This window comes from Anguilla anguilla, chromosome 16 (assembly GCF_013347855.1).
Source record: "Anguilla anguilla isolate fAngAng1 chromosome 16, fAngAng1.pri, whole genome shotgun sequence".
In the NCBI taxonomy this organism is placed as follows: Eukaryota; Metazoa; Chordata; class Actinopteri; order Anguilliformes; family Anguillidae; genus Anguilla; species Anguilla anguilla.
This window is the reverse complement of record NC_049216.1, coordinates 3,507,159-3,523,777: the sequence shown is the minus strand read 5'-3', so window position 1 is coordinate 3,523,777 and position 16,619 is coordinate 3,507,159. Positions and strand designations below refer to the sequence as shown.

The 16,619-nt window shown below is 44.2% G+C and overlaps 1 protein-coding gene across 2 annotated transcripts in view; it reads left to right on the top strand.

Annotated features, from left to right (window-relative positions):
- Positions 1-1,594: 1,594 nt before the first annotated feature.
- The window catches only part of LOC118214854 (anoctamin-1-like), a 70,342-nt gene continuing 55,317 nt past the window's right edge, over positions 1,595-16,619 (top strand). For both annotated transcript variants that reach the window (XM_035395125.1, XM_035395124.1), the window contains exons 1-2: positions 1,595-2,367; positions 9,737-10,072. In XM_035395125.1, coding sequence (XP_035251016.1) covers positions 1,684-2,367; positions 9,737-10,072 — 1,020 coding nt within the window. In that variant the 5' untranslated portion in view covers positions 1,595-1,683. The remainder of the gene's footprint in view (positions 2,368-9,736; positions 10,073-16,619) is intronic.

Below are 16,619 nucleotides of genomic sequence, written 5' to 3'. Positions count from 1 at the left end.
CAGCTCCGTGTGGCAAGAATCTCAGTGCCACCAGACATTCCACAACTGCTTGAGGCAAAGTGTAGTCAGCCATCGTATGGGTGTGTTTGTGTAGTTAGCGTATGGGTGTGCTTTGTGTAATTAGCGTATGAGTGTGTTTTGTGTAGTTGGTGTATGGGTGTGTTTAGTGTAATTAGCGTATGAGTGTGTTTTGTGTAGTTGGTGTATGGGTGTGTTTTGTGTAGTTGATGTACAGGTGTGTTTGTGTAGTTAGCATATGGATATATTTGTGTAGTTAGTGTATGGGTGTGTTTTGTGTAGTTGGTGTATGGGTGTGTTTTGTATAGTTGGTGCATGGGTGTGTTTTGTGTAGTTAGTGTGTGGGTGTGTTTTGTGTAGTTGGTGTATGGGTGTGTTTTGTGGAGTTGGTGTATGGTTGTGTTTTGTGTAGTTAGTGTATGGGTGTGTTTTGTGTAGTTGGTGTATGGGTGTGTTTGTGTAGTTAGCATATGGATGTATTTGTGTAGTTAGTGTATGGGTGTGTTTTGTGTAGTTGGTGTATGGGTGTGTTTTGTATAATTGGTGTGTTTTGTGTAGTTAGTGTGTGGGTGTGTTTTGTGTAGTTAGTGTATGGTTGTGTTTTGTGTAGTTAGTGTATGGGTGTGTTTTGTGTAGTTGGTGTATGGGTGTGTTTGTGTAGTTAGCGTATGGTTGTGTTTTGTGTAGTTAGTGTATGGGTGTGTTTTGTGTAGTTGGTGTATGGGTGTGTTTTGTGTAGTTAGTGTATGGGTGTGTTTTGTGTAGTTGGTGTATGGGTGTGTTTTGTATAGTTGGTGTATGGTCTGAATCAGGTCAGGAATATTGCACTTTTCAGGCCTGTTTTTCTGGCCGACATTACTCTCTGAAATGAGTCCCTGCCAGCGCAGTGTGTTTGAGGTTACAGTGTGTTTTAAACAAAAGCATGTTTGAGGTAACAGTGTGTTTGAGGTGACAGTGTGTTTGAGGTTACATTGTGTTTTAGACAAAAGCATGTTTGAGGTGACAGTGTGTTTTAGACAGAAGTATGTTTAAGGTGACAGCATTTTTTAGGTGAGGGTGTGTTTTAGGTGACGGTGTATTTGAAGTGGCAGTGTATTTGAGGCTACAGCTTGTTTACAGTGATTTTGTTTGAAGTGACGGTGTATTTTAAGTGACTGTGTTTGAAGTGACAGCATATTTGAGGTGACAATGAGTTTGAGGTTACAGTGTGTTTGAAGTAACAGTGTGTTTGAGCTGACCGTGTATTTGAGCTGACAGCGTGTTTAAATGAGAACCTGTTCCGTGGACAGCTGTGCACTACCCAGGGTTTTACCCGGATAAAACCTCAGGCTTTTTAAATCGGCGCCTGAAGGGACAACCCACCTCAGACCCCCCCTCGCCTCCTGGCTGGCATGGCATGCAGTGGAGGAGGAGGAGGAGCAGAAGGAGGAGGAGGAGAGAAATGAAGACTGCGCTGTCATAGGGCCGGACATCTGGAAGACTTGGACCCAAGGCTTTATATTGGGCTCTATTATTAGCTCCTGGCTTCCCTGACTCTTCTCAAGTGACATGCAAATCAGAGAGGGAGGCCCTGGCTCTCTGCTGCGGCTCTCTCCCGGGGTGGGGGAGAGGGGCTGCTAAGCTTTCCTGGGGCAGTTATACAGGCAGCTGCCTCTGGGATGGACGATGGCTGGGAACGTACCTGAGAACGGTGGGGCTACTGCGCAGAACAGCCCAGAGCAGGGCAACCAGGAGCAGGAAAACCCAGAACAGGGACACTCAGAGCAAAGCAGCACAGAACAGGGCAACCTGGAGCAGGGAAATCCAGAACAGGGCAACCTGGAGCAGGGAAACCCAGAACAGGGCAACACTGAGCAGGGAAACCTAGAACAGGGCAAACTGGAGCAGGGAAACCCAGAGCAGGGCAACACTGAGCAGGGAAACCCAGAACAGAGCAACACTGAGCAGGGAAACCCAGAACAGAGCAACCTAGAGCAGGGAAACCCAGAGCAGAGAAACCCAGAACAGGGCAACCTGGAGCAGGGAAACCCAGAACAGGACAACACTGAGCAGGGCAGCCCAGAACAGGGAAACCCAAAACAGGGCAACACTGAGCAGGGAAACCCAGAGCAGGGCAACACTGAGCAGGGAAACCCAGAACAGGGCAACGCTGAGCAGGGAAATCCAGAACAGGGCAACACTGAGCAGGGCAGCCCAGAACAGGGCAACGCTGAGCAGGGAAACCCAGAACAGGGCAACACTGAGCAGGGCAGCCCAGAACAGGGAAACCCGGAACAGGGCAGCCCGGAGCAGAGCTGCCCCAAGCCCAGGCACTTCTTAAAGGATGTCATTTTTCATGGGAAATTTCAAGTGAGTGTAAACAGGTGGCGACGCGGGGAGACTGTGGTTGCCGAGCGGTTTGTTGGTGCTTTTTCGCTGTCTCTGGGGCCCGAGTCTGTTTCTGTCCTGCGGTGTGCGTTCGCTGGGCTGTGTCAAAGCTGAATCACCCTAACTTGTAACATCAGAGGTTTTAGTATCACATTTTAGGACTTCTCACAAGCAATTTTTCTTGCTATGCCTTATATTTGTTGTAGTTTATGTGAGTGAATTTAGTAACAAGTAAATGTATTTTCAGGCTTTTAATATACAACATTCTTTGTGTAATTACTTCAGTAGCTCTGTTTTTATACAGATGCTGTATAGGAAAAGGTACAGGGTGGCTTTTTTTTCTTGTCCAGGTTAACTTGTTGAACTTATGTTATCACTGGCTTTAAGTAATTACCTGTTTTTTGTTGGTTTATTTAATGTAATGCTATGTATTTCTTAACCAAAGACAGTATTGAACACTCCAAATTTTATTTATTAAATGTTATAGTTAAGATCTAGAGACGTTTGCTTGCTACTCTAACATATGGTATTGACATAGCGGACAGAAGACCTGTGAAATTAGACACGGCTCTAAAGCGACAACACTGAGGATGCCACGGGTCTCGGTTTCCTCCGTGCGGACCAATCGCAGAGCAACAGATATAGCTGCACACGGAAGCTCATCGGCTTAGAGTAACCCAAAGCTCCTGGCCTCGTTCTGTGGTATTCATACAAGCTCTATCTATCTGTTAACGATTTTATTCTGCTTTTCAACTTGGTGAATTTTAGGCACAGTGCTTTCAGAAAGGAGACAATGCTACATATGCATTGCATATATTTGCGTACGGTCTTCCACACAATGACTCAACATGGACAATTGATTGAGTTTACTCTTTAAGTAGCTGAGCTACTTTTAAAGTGACATTTGAAAATATTTGATTAACTCATGCCTCATCATTCGTATTAGCATTTTACAGACAGTTACAAAATGGTAAAAAAAAGTTTTTCGTTGATACATTCCGTGAAAATTAACTGCTTCTGCACCGTGACCTGCTTAAGCCCATCTTTATGTTAGCTGGGTTATACTGTGACTCAAAAAAGCTGAATATTTATTTCTTAGTAAAAATTTTTATGGAGGCTTCAATTAAATTTAAGTGAGAATAATTCTGCTCCATGTGTACAGAGGGCACTCAAGCTTAAGTGTGTTTTTTGACCGTGAGGAAATCAGTCATTTGTATGTCACTCGGGTTAATAAACAGGCTTTGACTCCAGAAGTAAAGATACCACAGCAATCCATTTACGCTGTTGCAAAATGTACCAATTTACTGCCGAATCTTATTTATCAGCCAGTCAGACATTAAGGTGAACACAAACGTGGCTCTGCTGGTGTGAAAGTCACCGCCCCTGCCATATGTCAGTATAGCTTTGCTATCATAATGTTTACTTTTGGATTGGTTGTCACATTAGAAAGCATTGATAAGGCCTCCACATTTTAAGCACGGACAAGCGTAGACAAAACTTTTTTTATTGAAATTAACTTCGATAAACCTGAATATGGCTGTTGAAGAATAAACATAAAATCAAAGAAATGGCAGAATCTGTTTGCCTATGTTTTTTATCAGGTGGTCATTATCTTCAGTCTAACCCCTTAAGTCACACATAAGTCCGTATTTAGGCCATTGTTGGTCTATTTGCTTTCATTCAGTTTTTTTACAGTAAACTTTTTGGTCAATCTCATCACACAATATACTGTTTGAAAGTATTAAAGCTCACAGTTATATCTCTAAATAATTTCATGATACCAATGTTTTTGTGACAACAGTGCCTTTTTTCATAACGTGGGGAGGCAAAACATGTATTTTTTTTATTGTTTTCTATAATCTTCCAGACCTGCTACTGCCAGAGGTGGCAAGGGGAGAGCAAGGAGAGAGATAGGGAGAGGGAGAGTGACAGAAAAACAGGAAAATAAACTACTTTCAGCACCCTTCTTCCACTAGCATGCAGTTTACAATGCACAGTATTTTACATCTCTAAAGACCCATAATATCATTTGGTTACCAAGTGTCCTTTTGGAGTCTCGAAAATGGCCTTATAGGAAAGCTTCCTCAACATAGCTCAGAAAAAACTATGCAGACCTCTAAAATCAAATCTGATCATTTTCGGTCATCACAATTGTTGAAAAATAACATCTGATCGTTCCTCTTTAGAAAACCTTTCAATTGTGGGAAGCAAGCCTTTCTGCAATATTCTCATGTATTCTAAAGCATTAATTGGCTTTTCACAGTGAAGCAGCTCACCAGTGCCAGCAGCTGAAAAGGCTCCCCACATCATGACACCTCTTCCTCCATGCTTAACTGTGGTAGAAATGCATTCACTATTGTATTTCTCACCAGATCTTCGAAGACACCTCTCTGGAGCATCACCATGCAACTCAAATCGTGATTCATCACTCCACACAACTCTGCTGAACCACTCTGAATCAAACTTTCCATATTCTGCCAAAAACTTCATTCTGTATTTGATGTTTTTCTGAGACAGCAATGGCTTTTTAAAACATCTTCTAGACACAAAACCTGCATTAGATAACCTTCTGGTTATTGTTTTTCTCGAAATAGTCTTGTTTTCTGAGGTCTTGAATTCTGATGACAGCTTTTGTAGGCTTTTTTCCTGTCTTTGAGAACTGTAAATTTCAGCAGGTGGTCATCCCTGCGTGATGAGGCTTTGGGCCTTCCAGATCCTTTCTTTCTGGCAACATTACCTGTTGTTTCTAAGCGTTGACCTATTCTATTAATAGCTGATAGAGAAATAGGGATTTCGTCTGCCTTTAGGGTCCTGTAAATTTCAGAATGGCTACAGTTGGCCTGACAAAGACCAGCTATGCGGTTTCTGACAGAAACCCCTGCATGATATTTTGCTTTTTTTGAAGCAGATTTTCTCGCTCCTTTACCGTGGGACTCACAGCACTGCATACTGTAGATCTCTCCATTACATTACATTACATTACAGGCATTTGGCAGACGCTCTTATCCAGAGCGACGTACAACAAAGTGTATAACCATAACCAGGAACAAGTGTGTCGAAAACCCTAGAGAGAAGTACCGTTCCAAGTGCAGGGAACAACAGCATAGTTCAACTTGGACCCTGAAGGATAAACTGATTAATACCAACACAAACGAGAACAGCAACAATGCAGTCTATGCAAAAATACAAGCAGTAGTTAAGACGAGTGCATTAACTAAGTCACCTACGAAACAGCTACTTAGTTACAACCCTAAGCTTACAGTCAATTTAGAGATTACAGGGAGGTAGGGAGGGATGGGGAGAGGTGCAGCCTGAAGAGGTGAGTCTTCAGTTGTCGCTTGAAGTGGGTCAGTGTCTCAGCTGTTCTGACCTCCACGGGAAGGTGAGTCCCACCATTGTGGGGCCAGGACAGACAGGAGACGTGTTTGAGAAGCGCAGGTGCGAAGAGGGGGAGGTGCCAGGCGTCCTGAGGTAGCGGAATGGAGGCGTCTGGCTGGCATGTAGGGTTCCCTGCTCTATCAATCCTGGTTCCATTTATGAGCTTGTTATCAGGCCCTTGCTTGGCTGCATCAGGTGTGGCAGATAACCAAATAATGACTGATCTTTTAAGAAAAAAAAACATCCCAGGAAGGAAGTAGACCCAGGCAGTTTAGTGTCGAACTCGAGGATGCATATCATTGCGCGGCTTCTGATGTGGGCGTGCCTGCAGACAATAACATTAGGTTGTTCTTGGAAATAGTGTTGTGTGACCACTAGCTAGCGAAATCTAAAATGTCTGAGGACGAAGGAGATTTTGTTTTTGATCATGGGATTGTTGCGCCCTTTTGATTCGAGCCGGAATACACAGAAGAAGAGCTGGCTAATTTTCAGGCTGATCATGCGAGAGCTAGTCAGGAGCGGGCCGAGATTGAGGAACCACAGGCTATTCCCAGGACAAACGGCAACTGGTGGTAGACATCCTATGTATCACAGACAGACGCGATAGCGTTAGCCAGCCTGCATAGTACCTACCTCGAGCGGTTCGACCAACTATGGAAAAACGGTGGGTACAGCTCCAGGCTTCAGACAGTCAACTTGGTAGTCAGTGCCTTCAAAGTAGTCGCTGTATACCCTTAGTCCTCATTTGCAAACTTCTTCTTCTTCGTTATGTTGGGGTGTCAGATTACATCCAGCCATGTCTGGCACAAAGTTGCATTACATGGAAAACTATGAAAATATGCTTTCAAGTCAAGTTTAACAGGGGAATTATAACAACCGGGTACAATGCACCTCATTATTACACCGATTTTGCGTCAAACAAAAGCTAGCAGACATTAGTTTGTTCGATTTCAACGCTAAGTTAACGGAATGTTTTGCTTTGCTTCTTCTCGATTTACCGCGAAACGAAATCGAAGAAGAAGAAACCTTACTACTATGTGGACTTGCGCTAAAAATAATGGGTCTTTGTTTCTAACGTTAGACATTTAAAATGAAATAACTAATCAAAAAATGAAGGGCAACACATTCATTAGAAGGGCAGTATCAGTCATGAGAAGCAGTAGTGTTATAAAGTGCAATTCCCCTTTAAGACCATTAAAAGCTTAATATTTGCCATTTTGGGCTTAGCCCATTTTTTTTGCCCAGGAGTGTATACGTTATTTTTTAAATTGAGTCTTCAAATAGGTTAGTGGTATTTTATAATTAGGATATTACACACTGTAATGTAAGCGTTTGTTGGTTTGCTGGTTGTGTTTGTGTTTAATGCACCGGATGTGGAACATTACCAAAACATGGTGGATGGATGAATATTGTTTTAATGTCGTCCCATCCCCCAATAAAACATCACGTACTGTAGAGTACAGAAAAACATATAATAATTACACATTTATGTGCTGTACCACAATGTTATAATGTTTTTGCATTATTATTTTTTTAAATCTGATATCAATGTTTCACCTTAAACCTTCATAAGGGGCACATGTATATGCTTTACAATGGACAAAAAGTATTTTATTCATTTGTGGAGAGATTTTGGATGTGTTTCAGGACCACTGTACTGACGGAAAGCTTGAAATTCCCATTTGAAAATGATGCAACAGTGAGTTTCATGTGTCAAAACAGTTGATTTGTAGTGAAATACATGATTATGTTGTGATTTACAGCAATGCATAATTTAGACATTTTGGATCGATTTGGAGACACTGGGTACACTGCTTACTTTTTGATTCATAGATCTTTAGTAGTTCTTCGTATCCACCCTTTGATTTGACGCAGTTGGAGTCAAGGAGTTTTTGATCCAGGATGTGAATAGTTGAACCTGCTGTATATTTGCAATCTCTCAGTATTTCATTGAAAACTAAAAAAGAGCATATTGATTTTTGATTTTTTTGCCTATACAATTTCATTTGTGGAACTTTATTTCTTTATTTCTAAATTATGAATATACACTAATTGTAGTATTGTAAATAGGCCTCAGAAGTCATGTTGTCATTCCCTTCGGGTTCGTTAGCATTTTCGAGACTTCCGGTTCAAAAAATGGACGCCCCTATGGGACAAATGAATGGCAATTTCCGAATTCCTTTAAAATAAATTATGACATTTGGTCGTTTTTTTGTATATGAAAAAATAATGTTTTTTACCCATTTTTTATAATCTAAAAAAATTCTGTGTCATTTTAAAAAGCCAATTGCTAACGGCTAAGTAGTTAGCCACCCGAGATGACCCGTCGCACAATTACAACATTACACACAGAGCTGTTTCAATACACGCGCGAAAACCGTTTTCTTCCCGTTGTTTCCCTTTGGTGTAATAAATTATACATTTTTCTATTTTTTACCGGTGTATATATCATTGTAAACATCTTAATATAACTAGGCTACTTGCGCTTCACAAGCATTGCCAGGGAACCGCAAGAGCTGTGACGTAAATAACATGCGCAGCAGTGTTAGCTTTTTGTTAGCAAAATAATTGTTTCGGTTGAAAAACGACATCGGAATTCAGCGGAATCCAGTGCCATTTAAGAGAGAAATGTGTCCGGATAAAAACGTCCAAGTTTCAAACGCCAACTTAAATCACAGACTGTGACAGTGTGACAGGGACGGTTATGTGAAAATCCATTCATTTTTTCCATAGAGAAATTCTCATTTGAACCGGAATTCCATACATCGGCAAGGTTTTTGCTCTGCGTTACGTCAGACTTCTGAGGCCTATGGTACACATGTCTTGCTTCATTTAAGCCATTTATCAAGTCTCTGTGATGCTCACATCTGGAGTTATAAACCTTTAAAAAGGGTACCCCCATGGGCAAGGATTTGCCAGATTTGGCAAGTGCGCAAAGGTGTTAAAATTTGCCCATGTTCACACCCTGATTATCGATGAAATCACAGACATCAGAGTGAATGAAATGTTTCTTTACCTTAGGATTAGAGAACAAAGTGGCGTCATTTACAAAACAGTGTTGCTGGTATCATTGAGCTGGCAGCACGCAGTGCTCAGTATATTGTGGATGCAATGGCAAAGTTATCTGTGGATCACCGACTGGATGTACTGAAAATGGTGATGTTAACATCCGATGGCTCCTCCGTCATGTTAGGGATACATAATGGAGTTGCTGCAATACTGTGACTACAGATAGCCTACTGCACCAGACACCAGAGCAGCACTGTGTTGCACAATAGGGAGGATTTGGATATTGATGATGCATTCCACATCGTTCAAAGCTGTGACTTTGAGCAATACTCAATGTTCAGTTCGTCATCTGTGAAGAAAAGCAAATACGAAGAGTTGGCAAATGTTTCAGAGGTGATCCTATGATCCTATGAAATGTTTTCAGACAGACACTGGAGGTGGAATTGTGCAAAATCACACTGTAATGTAAATGCACGTGCATTGTACTCTCTACCCTGCTGTCCAGCCCATCAGAGGGTCAGAGGTTGTGAGGTCAGAGAAGGTGAGAGGTCAGTGCTCAAGTGTACATATTTTCTGAACTCCATTTGAGGGTCACAGGTCAGGTTCACTGTTTACAGGTGACCTCCCACCCTGCCTCTGACTGGAATGTGTTTAACCACTTTCATGACTGCATTACGTGTACCTCATGCACACACTTCTGCACACTCACACACATGCACACACACACACACACACATGCACTCACATGCACACACACACGCACACTCTCACACACACATGCATATGCACATGCATGCACACACACGTGCACAAACACGCACACACACACACTCACACGCTCACATTCACACACACTCACACATGCACTCACACACATGCACACACACACTCACATTCATACACACACACTCATGCACGCACACACACACACACAGCCTGACACAGCCCTCTCTCTCTGTCCCAGCTGCTGAAGGCTCTAGCCCCAGAGGAGAACACAAGGTGCAGACAGGGTCTGTACTTCCAGGATGGCGAGCGCCGTGTGGACTATGTGCTGACGTACTCGGTGAAGAAGCCCAACACCGACTACTCGCGCCGATCCTCCCGCCTCATTGACAATGCTCTGACCCGCAGCCTGAGGCAAAGCCTGCGGCGTGGCCACGCCCACCCAGCCCAGCTCGATCCTGAGGCCGCCGCCCAGGATCACAGCCCCGACTACCACGAGGAAGACAGGCGCCTCCACCGGGAGGAGTTTGAGGGGAACCTGCGAGACGTGGGCTTGGAGCTAGAGAGGGACGAGGATGTGAGTGTATAGGGTGTTTTGAAGTAAGACAAGGATGTGAGTGTGTGTGGCGTTTTGGAGAAAGACAAGGATGTATGTGAGGCACTTTTGAGAAGGATGAGGATGTGTTTGGGGCACTTTTGAGAAGGATGAGGATGTGTGTGGGGAACTTTTGAGAAAGGTGAGGATGATTTTGAGGCACTTTTGAGAAGGATGAGGATGTGTTTGGGGCACTTTTGAGAAGGATGAGGATGTGTGTGGGGCACTTTTGAGAAGGATGAGGATGTGTGTGAGGCACTTTTGAGAAGGATGAGGATGTGTGTGAAGCACTTTTGAGAAAAGTGAGGATGTGTGTGAGGCACTTTTCAGAAGGATGAGTATGTGTGTGGGGCACTTTTCAGAAGGATGAGGATGTGTGTGAGGCACTTTTCAGAAGGATGAGGGTGTGTGGTAAAATGTGGTCTGCAAATGGCTCCCATCTGCAGCTCCTCTTTATTATTTTTTAATTGTTTGCTTATCATTTGTTTTTTAAGTTGTTCAAGGAATAGCTTATAGAGTTTGTATGTGTACATGTACATGCGTGTGTGCATGTACGTGTTTGTTTCTGTGTGTGTATGTGCGTGTGTGTGTGTGTATGTGTGTGCCTGTTTGTGTGTGCTTGTGTATGTGTGCCTCCGTGTTTTTGTGTGTGTGTGTGTGTGTGCATGCATGCGTGTGTGTGCATGCCTCTGTTGGTTTGCGTGTTTTCATGTGTGTGTGATGTATGTGCATGTGCACGTATGCATGTCTATGTGCATGTGTATATGTAATTTATGTGTGTGTGCATGTATGCATGTCTATGTTATGTGAGTGGGACAGGAGAGTGGGCAGAAGTCATGTCCTGCTCTGGCACCACGTGACGGTGCTGTGCTGTGAATCACACTGTCACGCTACCGGATAGCCAAGCCAGTAGAAACCTGACCTCTGTCCATCAGTCCAACTGCTGAGAACTGCAGTACAGCACCTGCCAGCAGAGCCTTCTAGTCCTGCCCTGTACACCCCCCCCCCCCCACCCCTCCCCCCCACCCCACAGGCTGGGGAAGAGGCAGGACCTATGTGCATGACCCTGCAGAATGACTGTTCCCAGGCCTGTATGCATGACCCTGCTGAATGACTGTTCTCTGGCCTGTGTGCATGACCCTGCAGAATGACTGTTCCCAAGCGGGATCTGTGATTTATTACAGACCTATTAATAAAATTATCGCTACTAAATTTGTTGATAAACATAACTGCCTCTGATATTTCAGTTCTCACTTGTAAATTAATAAAGAATTGTAGTTGTATAGAATTGTAATGTATAATGATGGAACAGGCCATTATTGCAAGCATGTTATTCCTTCTAGTCAAAATTGCCTGATGTTAAATACTTCATGGGTCTCTGCTCCCATTTATGTATGCTAGTGTTAGCGTTAGTTTACCTTGAACTATTTTCTCTCTTTACCTCCAATGACCTTGTTTACTGTTGGCATGACTCCACTTGAAATGGCTTCTGTGTATCAAATCACATGAAACTGCAGAATGTAAAAACAATCAGACTAATTCCCTCAGACCTTGCTTTTGCTCACTCTAATGAAGCTTTAAGGGTCTCATTTGATTCCCAGGACTAATTATATGGGTCTATGGGGTGTCTTCATCCACAGGTATGTAGATCAAGTTGCATTTCCTTTCTGGAATTATCACACTGTTTTAACAGGCTCGGTCTGTGGGGAGGTGAATGAGTGAATCAGGCTCGGTCTGTGGGGAGGTGAATGAGTGAAACAGGTTCCCTCTGTGGGCAGGTGAATGAGTGAAACAAGTTCCCTCTGTGGGGAGGTGAATGAGTGAAACAGGCTCAGTCTGTAGGGAGGTGAATGAATGAAACAGGATTCATCTGTGGGGATGTGAATAAGTGAAACAGGCTCGGTCTATGGGGAGGTAAATGAGTGAAACAGGTTCCTTCTGTGGGGAGGTGAATGAGTGAAACAGGTTCCCTCTGTGGGGAGGTTAATGAGTGAAACAGGCTCAATCTCTGGGCAGGTGAATGAGTGAAACAGGTTCGCTCTGTTGGGAGGTGAATGAGTGACATATGTTCCCTCTGTGGGGAGATGAATGAGTGAAACAGGTTCCATCTGTGGGGAGGTGAATGAGTGAAACAGGCTTGGTCTGTGGGGAGGTCAATGAGAGAAACAGGTTCCCTCTGTGGGGAGATGAATGAGTGAAACAGGCTACATCTGCGGGGAGGTGAATGAGTGAAACAGGTTCCCTATGTGGGCAGGTGAATGAGTGAAACAGGCTCCATCTTTGGGCAGGTGAATGAGTGAAACGGGTTCCCTATGTTGGGAGGTTAATGAGTGAAACAGGCTCCATCTTTGGGCAGGTGAATGAGTGAAACAGGTTCCCTCTGTGGGGAGGTTAATGAGTGAAACAGGTTCCCTCTGTGGGGAGGTGAATGAGTGAAACAGGTTCCCTCTGTGGGGAGGTTAATGAGTGAAACAGGCTCCATCTCTGGGGAGGTGAATGAGTGAATCAGGCTCGGTCTGTAGGGAGGTGAATGAGTGAAACAGGTTCCCTATGTGGGCAGGTGAATGAGTGAAACAGGTTCCCTCTGTGTGGAGGTGAATGAGTGAAACAAGTTCTCTCTGTGGGGAGGTGAATGAGTGAAACAGGCTCGGTCTGTAGGGAGGTGAATGAGTGAAACAGGTTCCCTATGTGGGGAGGTGAATGAATGAAACAGGTTCCCTCTGTGGGGAGATTAATGAGTGAAACAGGCTCCATCTGTGGGGATGTGAATGAGTGAAACAGGCTCGGTCTATGGAGAGGTGAATGAGTGAAACAGGTTCCCTCTGTGGGGAGGTGAATGAGTGAAACAGGTTCCCTCTGTGGGGAGGTTAATGAGTGAAACAGGCTCCATCTCTGGGCAGGTGAATGAGTGAAACAGGTTCCCTCTGTGGGGAGATGAATGAGTGAAACAGGTTCCATCTGTAGGGAGGTGAATGAGTGAAACAGGCTCGGTCTGTGGGGAGGTCAATGAGAGAAACAGGTTCCCTCTGTGGGGAGATGAATGAGTGAAACAGGCTACATCTGCAGGGAGGTGAATGAGTGAAACAGGTTCCCTATGTGGACAGGTGAATGAGTGAAACGGGTTCACGCTGTGGGGAGGTTAATGAGTGAAACAGGCTCCATCTTTGGGCAGGTGAATGAGTAAAACAGGTTCCCTCTGTGGTGAGGTGAATGAGTGAAACAGGTTCCCTCTGTGGGGAGGTGAATGAGTGAAACAGGGTCCCTCTGTGGGGATGTTAATGAGTGAAACAGGCTCCATCTCTGGGGAGGTGAATGAGTGAAACAGGCTCCATCTCAGGGGAGGTGAATAACTGAAACAGGCTACATCTGCGGGGAGGTGAATGAGTGAAACAGGTTCCCTCTGTGGGTAGGTGAATGAGTTAAACAGGTTCCCTCTGTGGGGAGGTGAATGAGTGAAACAGGGTCCCTCTGTGGGGATGTTAATGAGTGAAACAGGCTCCATCTCTGGGGAGGTGAATGAGTGAAACAGGCTCCATCTCAGGGGAGGTGAATAACTGAAACAGGCTACATCTGCGGGGAGGTGAATGAGTGAAACAGGTTCCCTCTGTGGGTAGGTGAATGAGTTAAACAGGTTCCCTCTGTGGGGAGGTGAATAAGTGAAACAAGCTTGGTCTGTGCGGAGGTGAATGAGTGAAATAGGCACCATCTGTGGGGAGGTGAATGAGTGAAACAGGCTCGGTCTGTGGGGAGGTGAATGAGTGAAACAGACACCATCTGTGGGGAGGTGAATGAGTGAAACAGACACCATCTGTGGAGAGGTGAATTAGTGAAACTGGTTCCCTCTCTGGCGAGATGAATGAGTGAAACAGGTTCCCTCTGTGGGGAGGTTAATGAGTGAAACAGGCTCGGCCTGTGAGGAGGTGAATGACTGAAACAGGCACCATCTGTGGGAAGGTGAATGAGTGAAACAGGTTCCCTCTGTGGGGAGATGAATGTGTGAAACAGACTCCATCTGTGGGGAGGTGAATGTGGGTCAGGGTCTCAGCTGTTCTGACCTCCACAGGGAGGTCATTCCACCACCGTGCGGCCAGAACAGACAGGAGACGTGATCGGGATCGGGAAGCGCAGGTGCGAAGAGGGGGAGGTGCCAGGCGTCCTGAGGTAGCAGAACTGAGGGGTCTGGCTGGCATGTAGGGTTGGAAGATCTTGTGGAGGTATGCTGGGGCTGATCCCTTGACTGCCTTGTATGCTAGGACCAATCTTTTAAATTTGATGCGAGCCATATCAGGCAACCAGTGGAGGGTAGTGAGCAGGGGAGTGACATGGGAGTGTCGGGGGAGGTTGAAGACCAGACGAGCTGCAGCATTCTGAATGAGTTGCAGGGGTCTGATGGCAGATGCCGGTAGTCCAGCCAGAAGAGAGTTGCAGTTGTCCAGCTTGGACAGGCTAAGTCTGTGGGGAAGTGAATGAGTGAAACAGGTTCCCTGTGGGTCATAAAAGGCTAACGCTGCTTTGGATGGATGACCCAGTTCACATCTGCGTTCTACTGTGGGACAATCATGGGGATAGGAAGGGAAAATGACACACAGCTGCCTGGCACACCCATGTTAATGTGTCAGCCAAACATGGTCACAACTAGGTTCTCATTAGCCTGTAGAAACATAGCCGCAGAAACAATTCTCATTAGCCTGTAGAAATATAGCCACAGAAACAATTCTCATTAGCCTGTAGAAACATAGCCACAGAAACAATCCTCATTAGCCTGTAGAAACATAGCCACAGAAACAATCCTCATTAGCCTGTAGAAACATAGCCACAGAAACAATTCTCATTAGCCTGTAGAAACATAGCCACAGAAACAATTCTCATTAGACTGTAGAAACATAGCCACAGAAACAATTCTCATTAGCCTGTGGAAACATAGCCACAGAAACAATTCTCATTAGCCTGTAGAAACATAGCCACATAAACTATTCTCATTTGCCTGTAGAAACATGGCCAAAGCTCTTTGAATTGCCATATTCTTTCCAGATGGTAAGATGTAAAAACACAGGGCTAAGTTTCTTGAAATAATTTAGGAAACATTTGGAGCTATTGCTTTGGAATACAGCTTGTTTGATGTTGAGTGAGCTAAGATAGCTAATGTTGTTTCTTGTAATTTGGCCAAATTTTGATATCCATACTTCTAATGGTAGGCCTAGATTTAGCAAGGTTGAATTAATGAAGTATAGACAATGCTTTGTATGTGTGAGTAACTAGTCATTTGTGTACACTGAAAACATGTTTTTCCTCAGATTACAACATTACATAACGACTGCATTGCAATCATGTTGCAGACGCTGTTATAGGTAGTGGCATAAATGTTGTGAGAAAAGAATACTTGTTGTTTGCTGCTCTTTTAGTTTCATCATACGCACACACACACATATACGCACACACACTAACACACACAGACACATGCATGCACACACAGACGCGCACACACACACACGCGCGCAAACACAAACGCTTGCACACATACACACACACACACATACACACAAACATATACGCATGCAAACACACACACGCACAAACACATATGCACACAAGCACGCACACACACGCACGGTAGGCCGGTCATGTCCCTAAAGAGATATTTTGTTTCATAAATTTTAGCCTCAGAAAACTTGAGCAATAAATGACGACTGACTGGTCCAGAAAGCCAGCCAATCATGCAAACTGATACATCATAGCAATGTGAGTTTCTCCCCTTTCTGATTGCACAGTCTTGTTGGTGGCCTTACCTTTGATCACTGATCAGCTTATGTATCACATTCTCTGGCTAAATTCCCAAAATGCTGTCCCGAGCTTGTGTTGGTTGTTAACCATCTGCCTTGATTTTTTATTTTTTTTGTTGTTGTTGTTATGTTAAGTTGCTGAAAAACAAGGGTTTGTGTTGATGGCATTGTGTGTTTACACAAAACTGTCAAAAAGTCAAAAATTGCAACTTCATTGGTTTTATTTTTTTCCAAAGACTGAGCCTGTTAAATTGTTTTCCAGGCTACCCACCTGTTCGCTCTACTTCGTTTTGTTGTTGATGTGCTTCTGCAATGTAGCTGGTCAAGTTACCTGGCCTGATGGATGGCTCAGCTGTTAAGAAAAAAGAAAAAAGAAAACCACTACCTCAGGAGCACACTTATGATCGATGCCTATCATCACTGCATCCCATAATCATCTCTGTCGTGGATATAGGAACTGTAAAAGGTTTCTGAGCTTCTCCATGACAACCTGCTAGCCGTTACCCAGATTGCTGCATCTTGTGACCTTTAGCCTTAGCGATCCCAGTTTATATCTCACCAGAAAGGTAGAGCAGGTTGGTAAGTCTATCCCAGTTTATATCTCACCAGAAAGGTAGAACAGGCTGATTAGTCTATCCCAGTGTATATCTCACCAGAATGTTAGAACAGGCAGATTAGTCTATCCCAGTTTATATCTCACCAGAAAGGTAGAACAGGCAGATTAGTCTATCCCAGCTTATATCTCACCA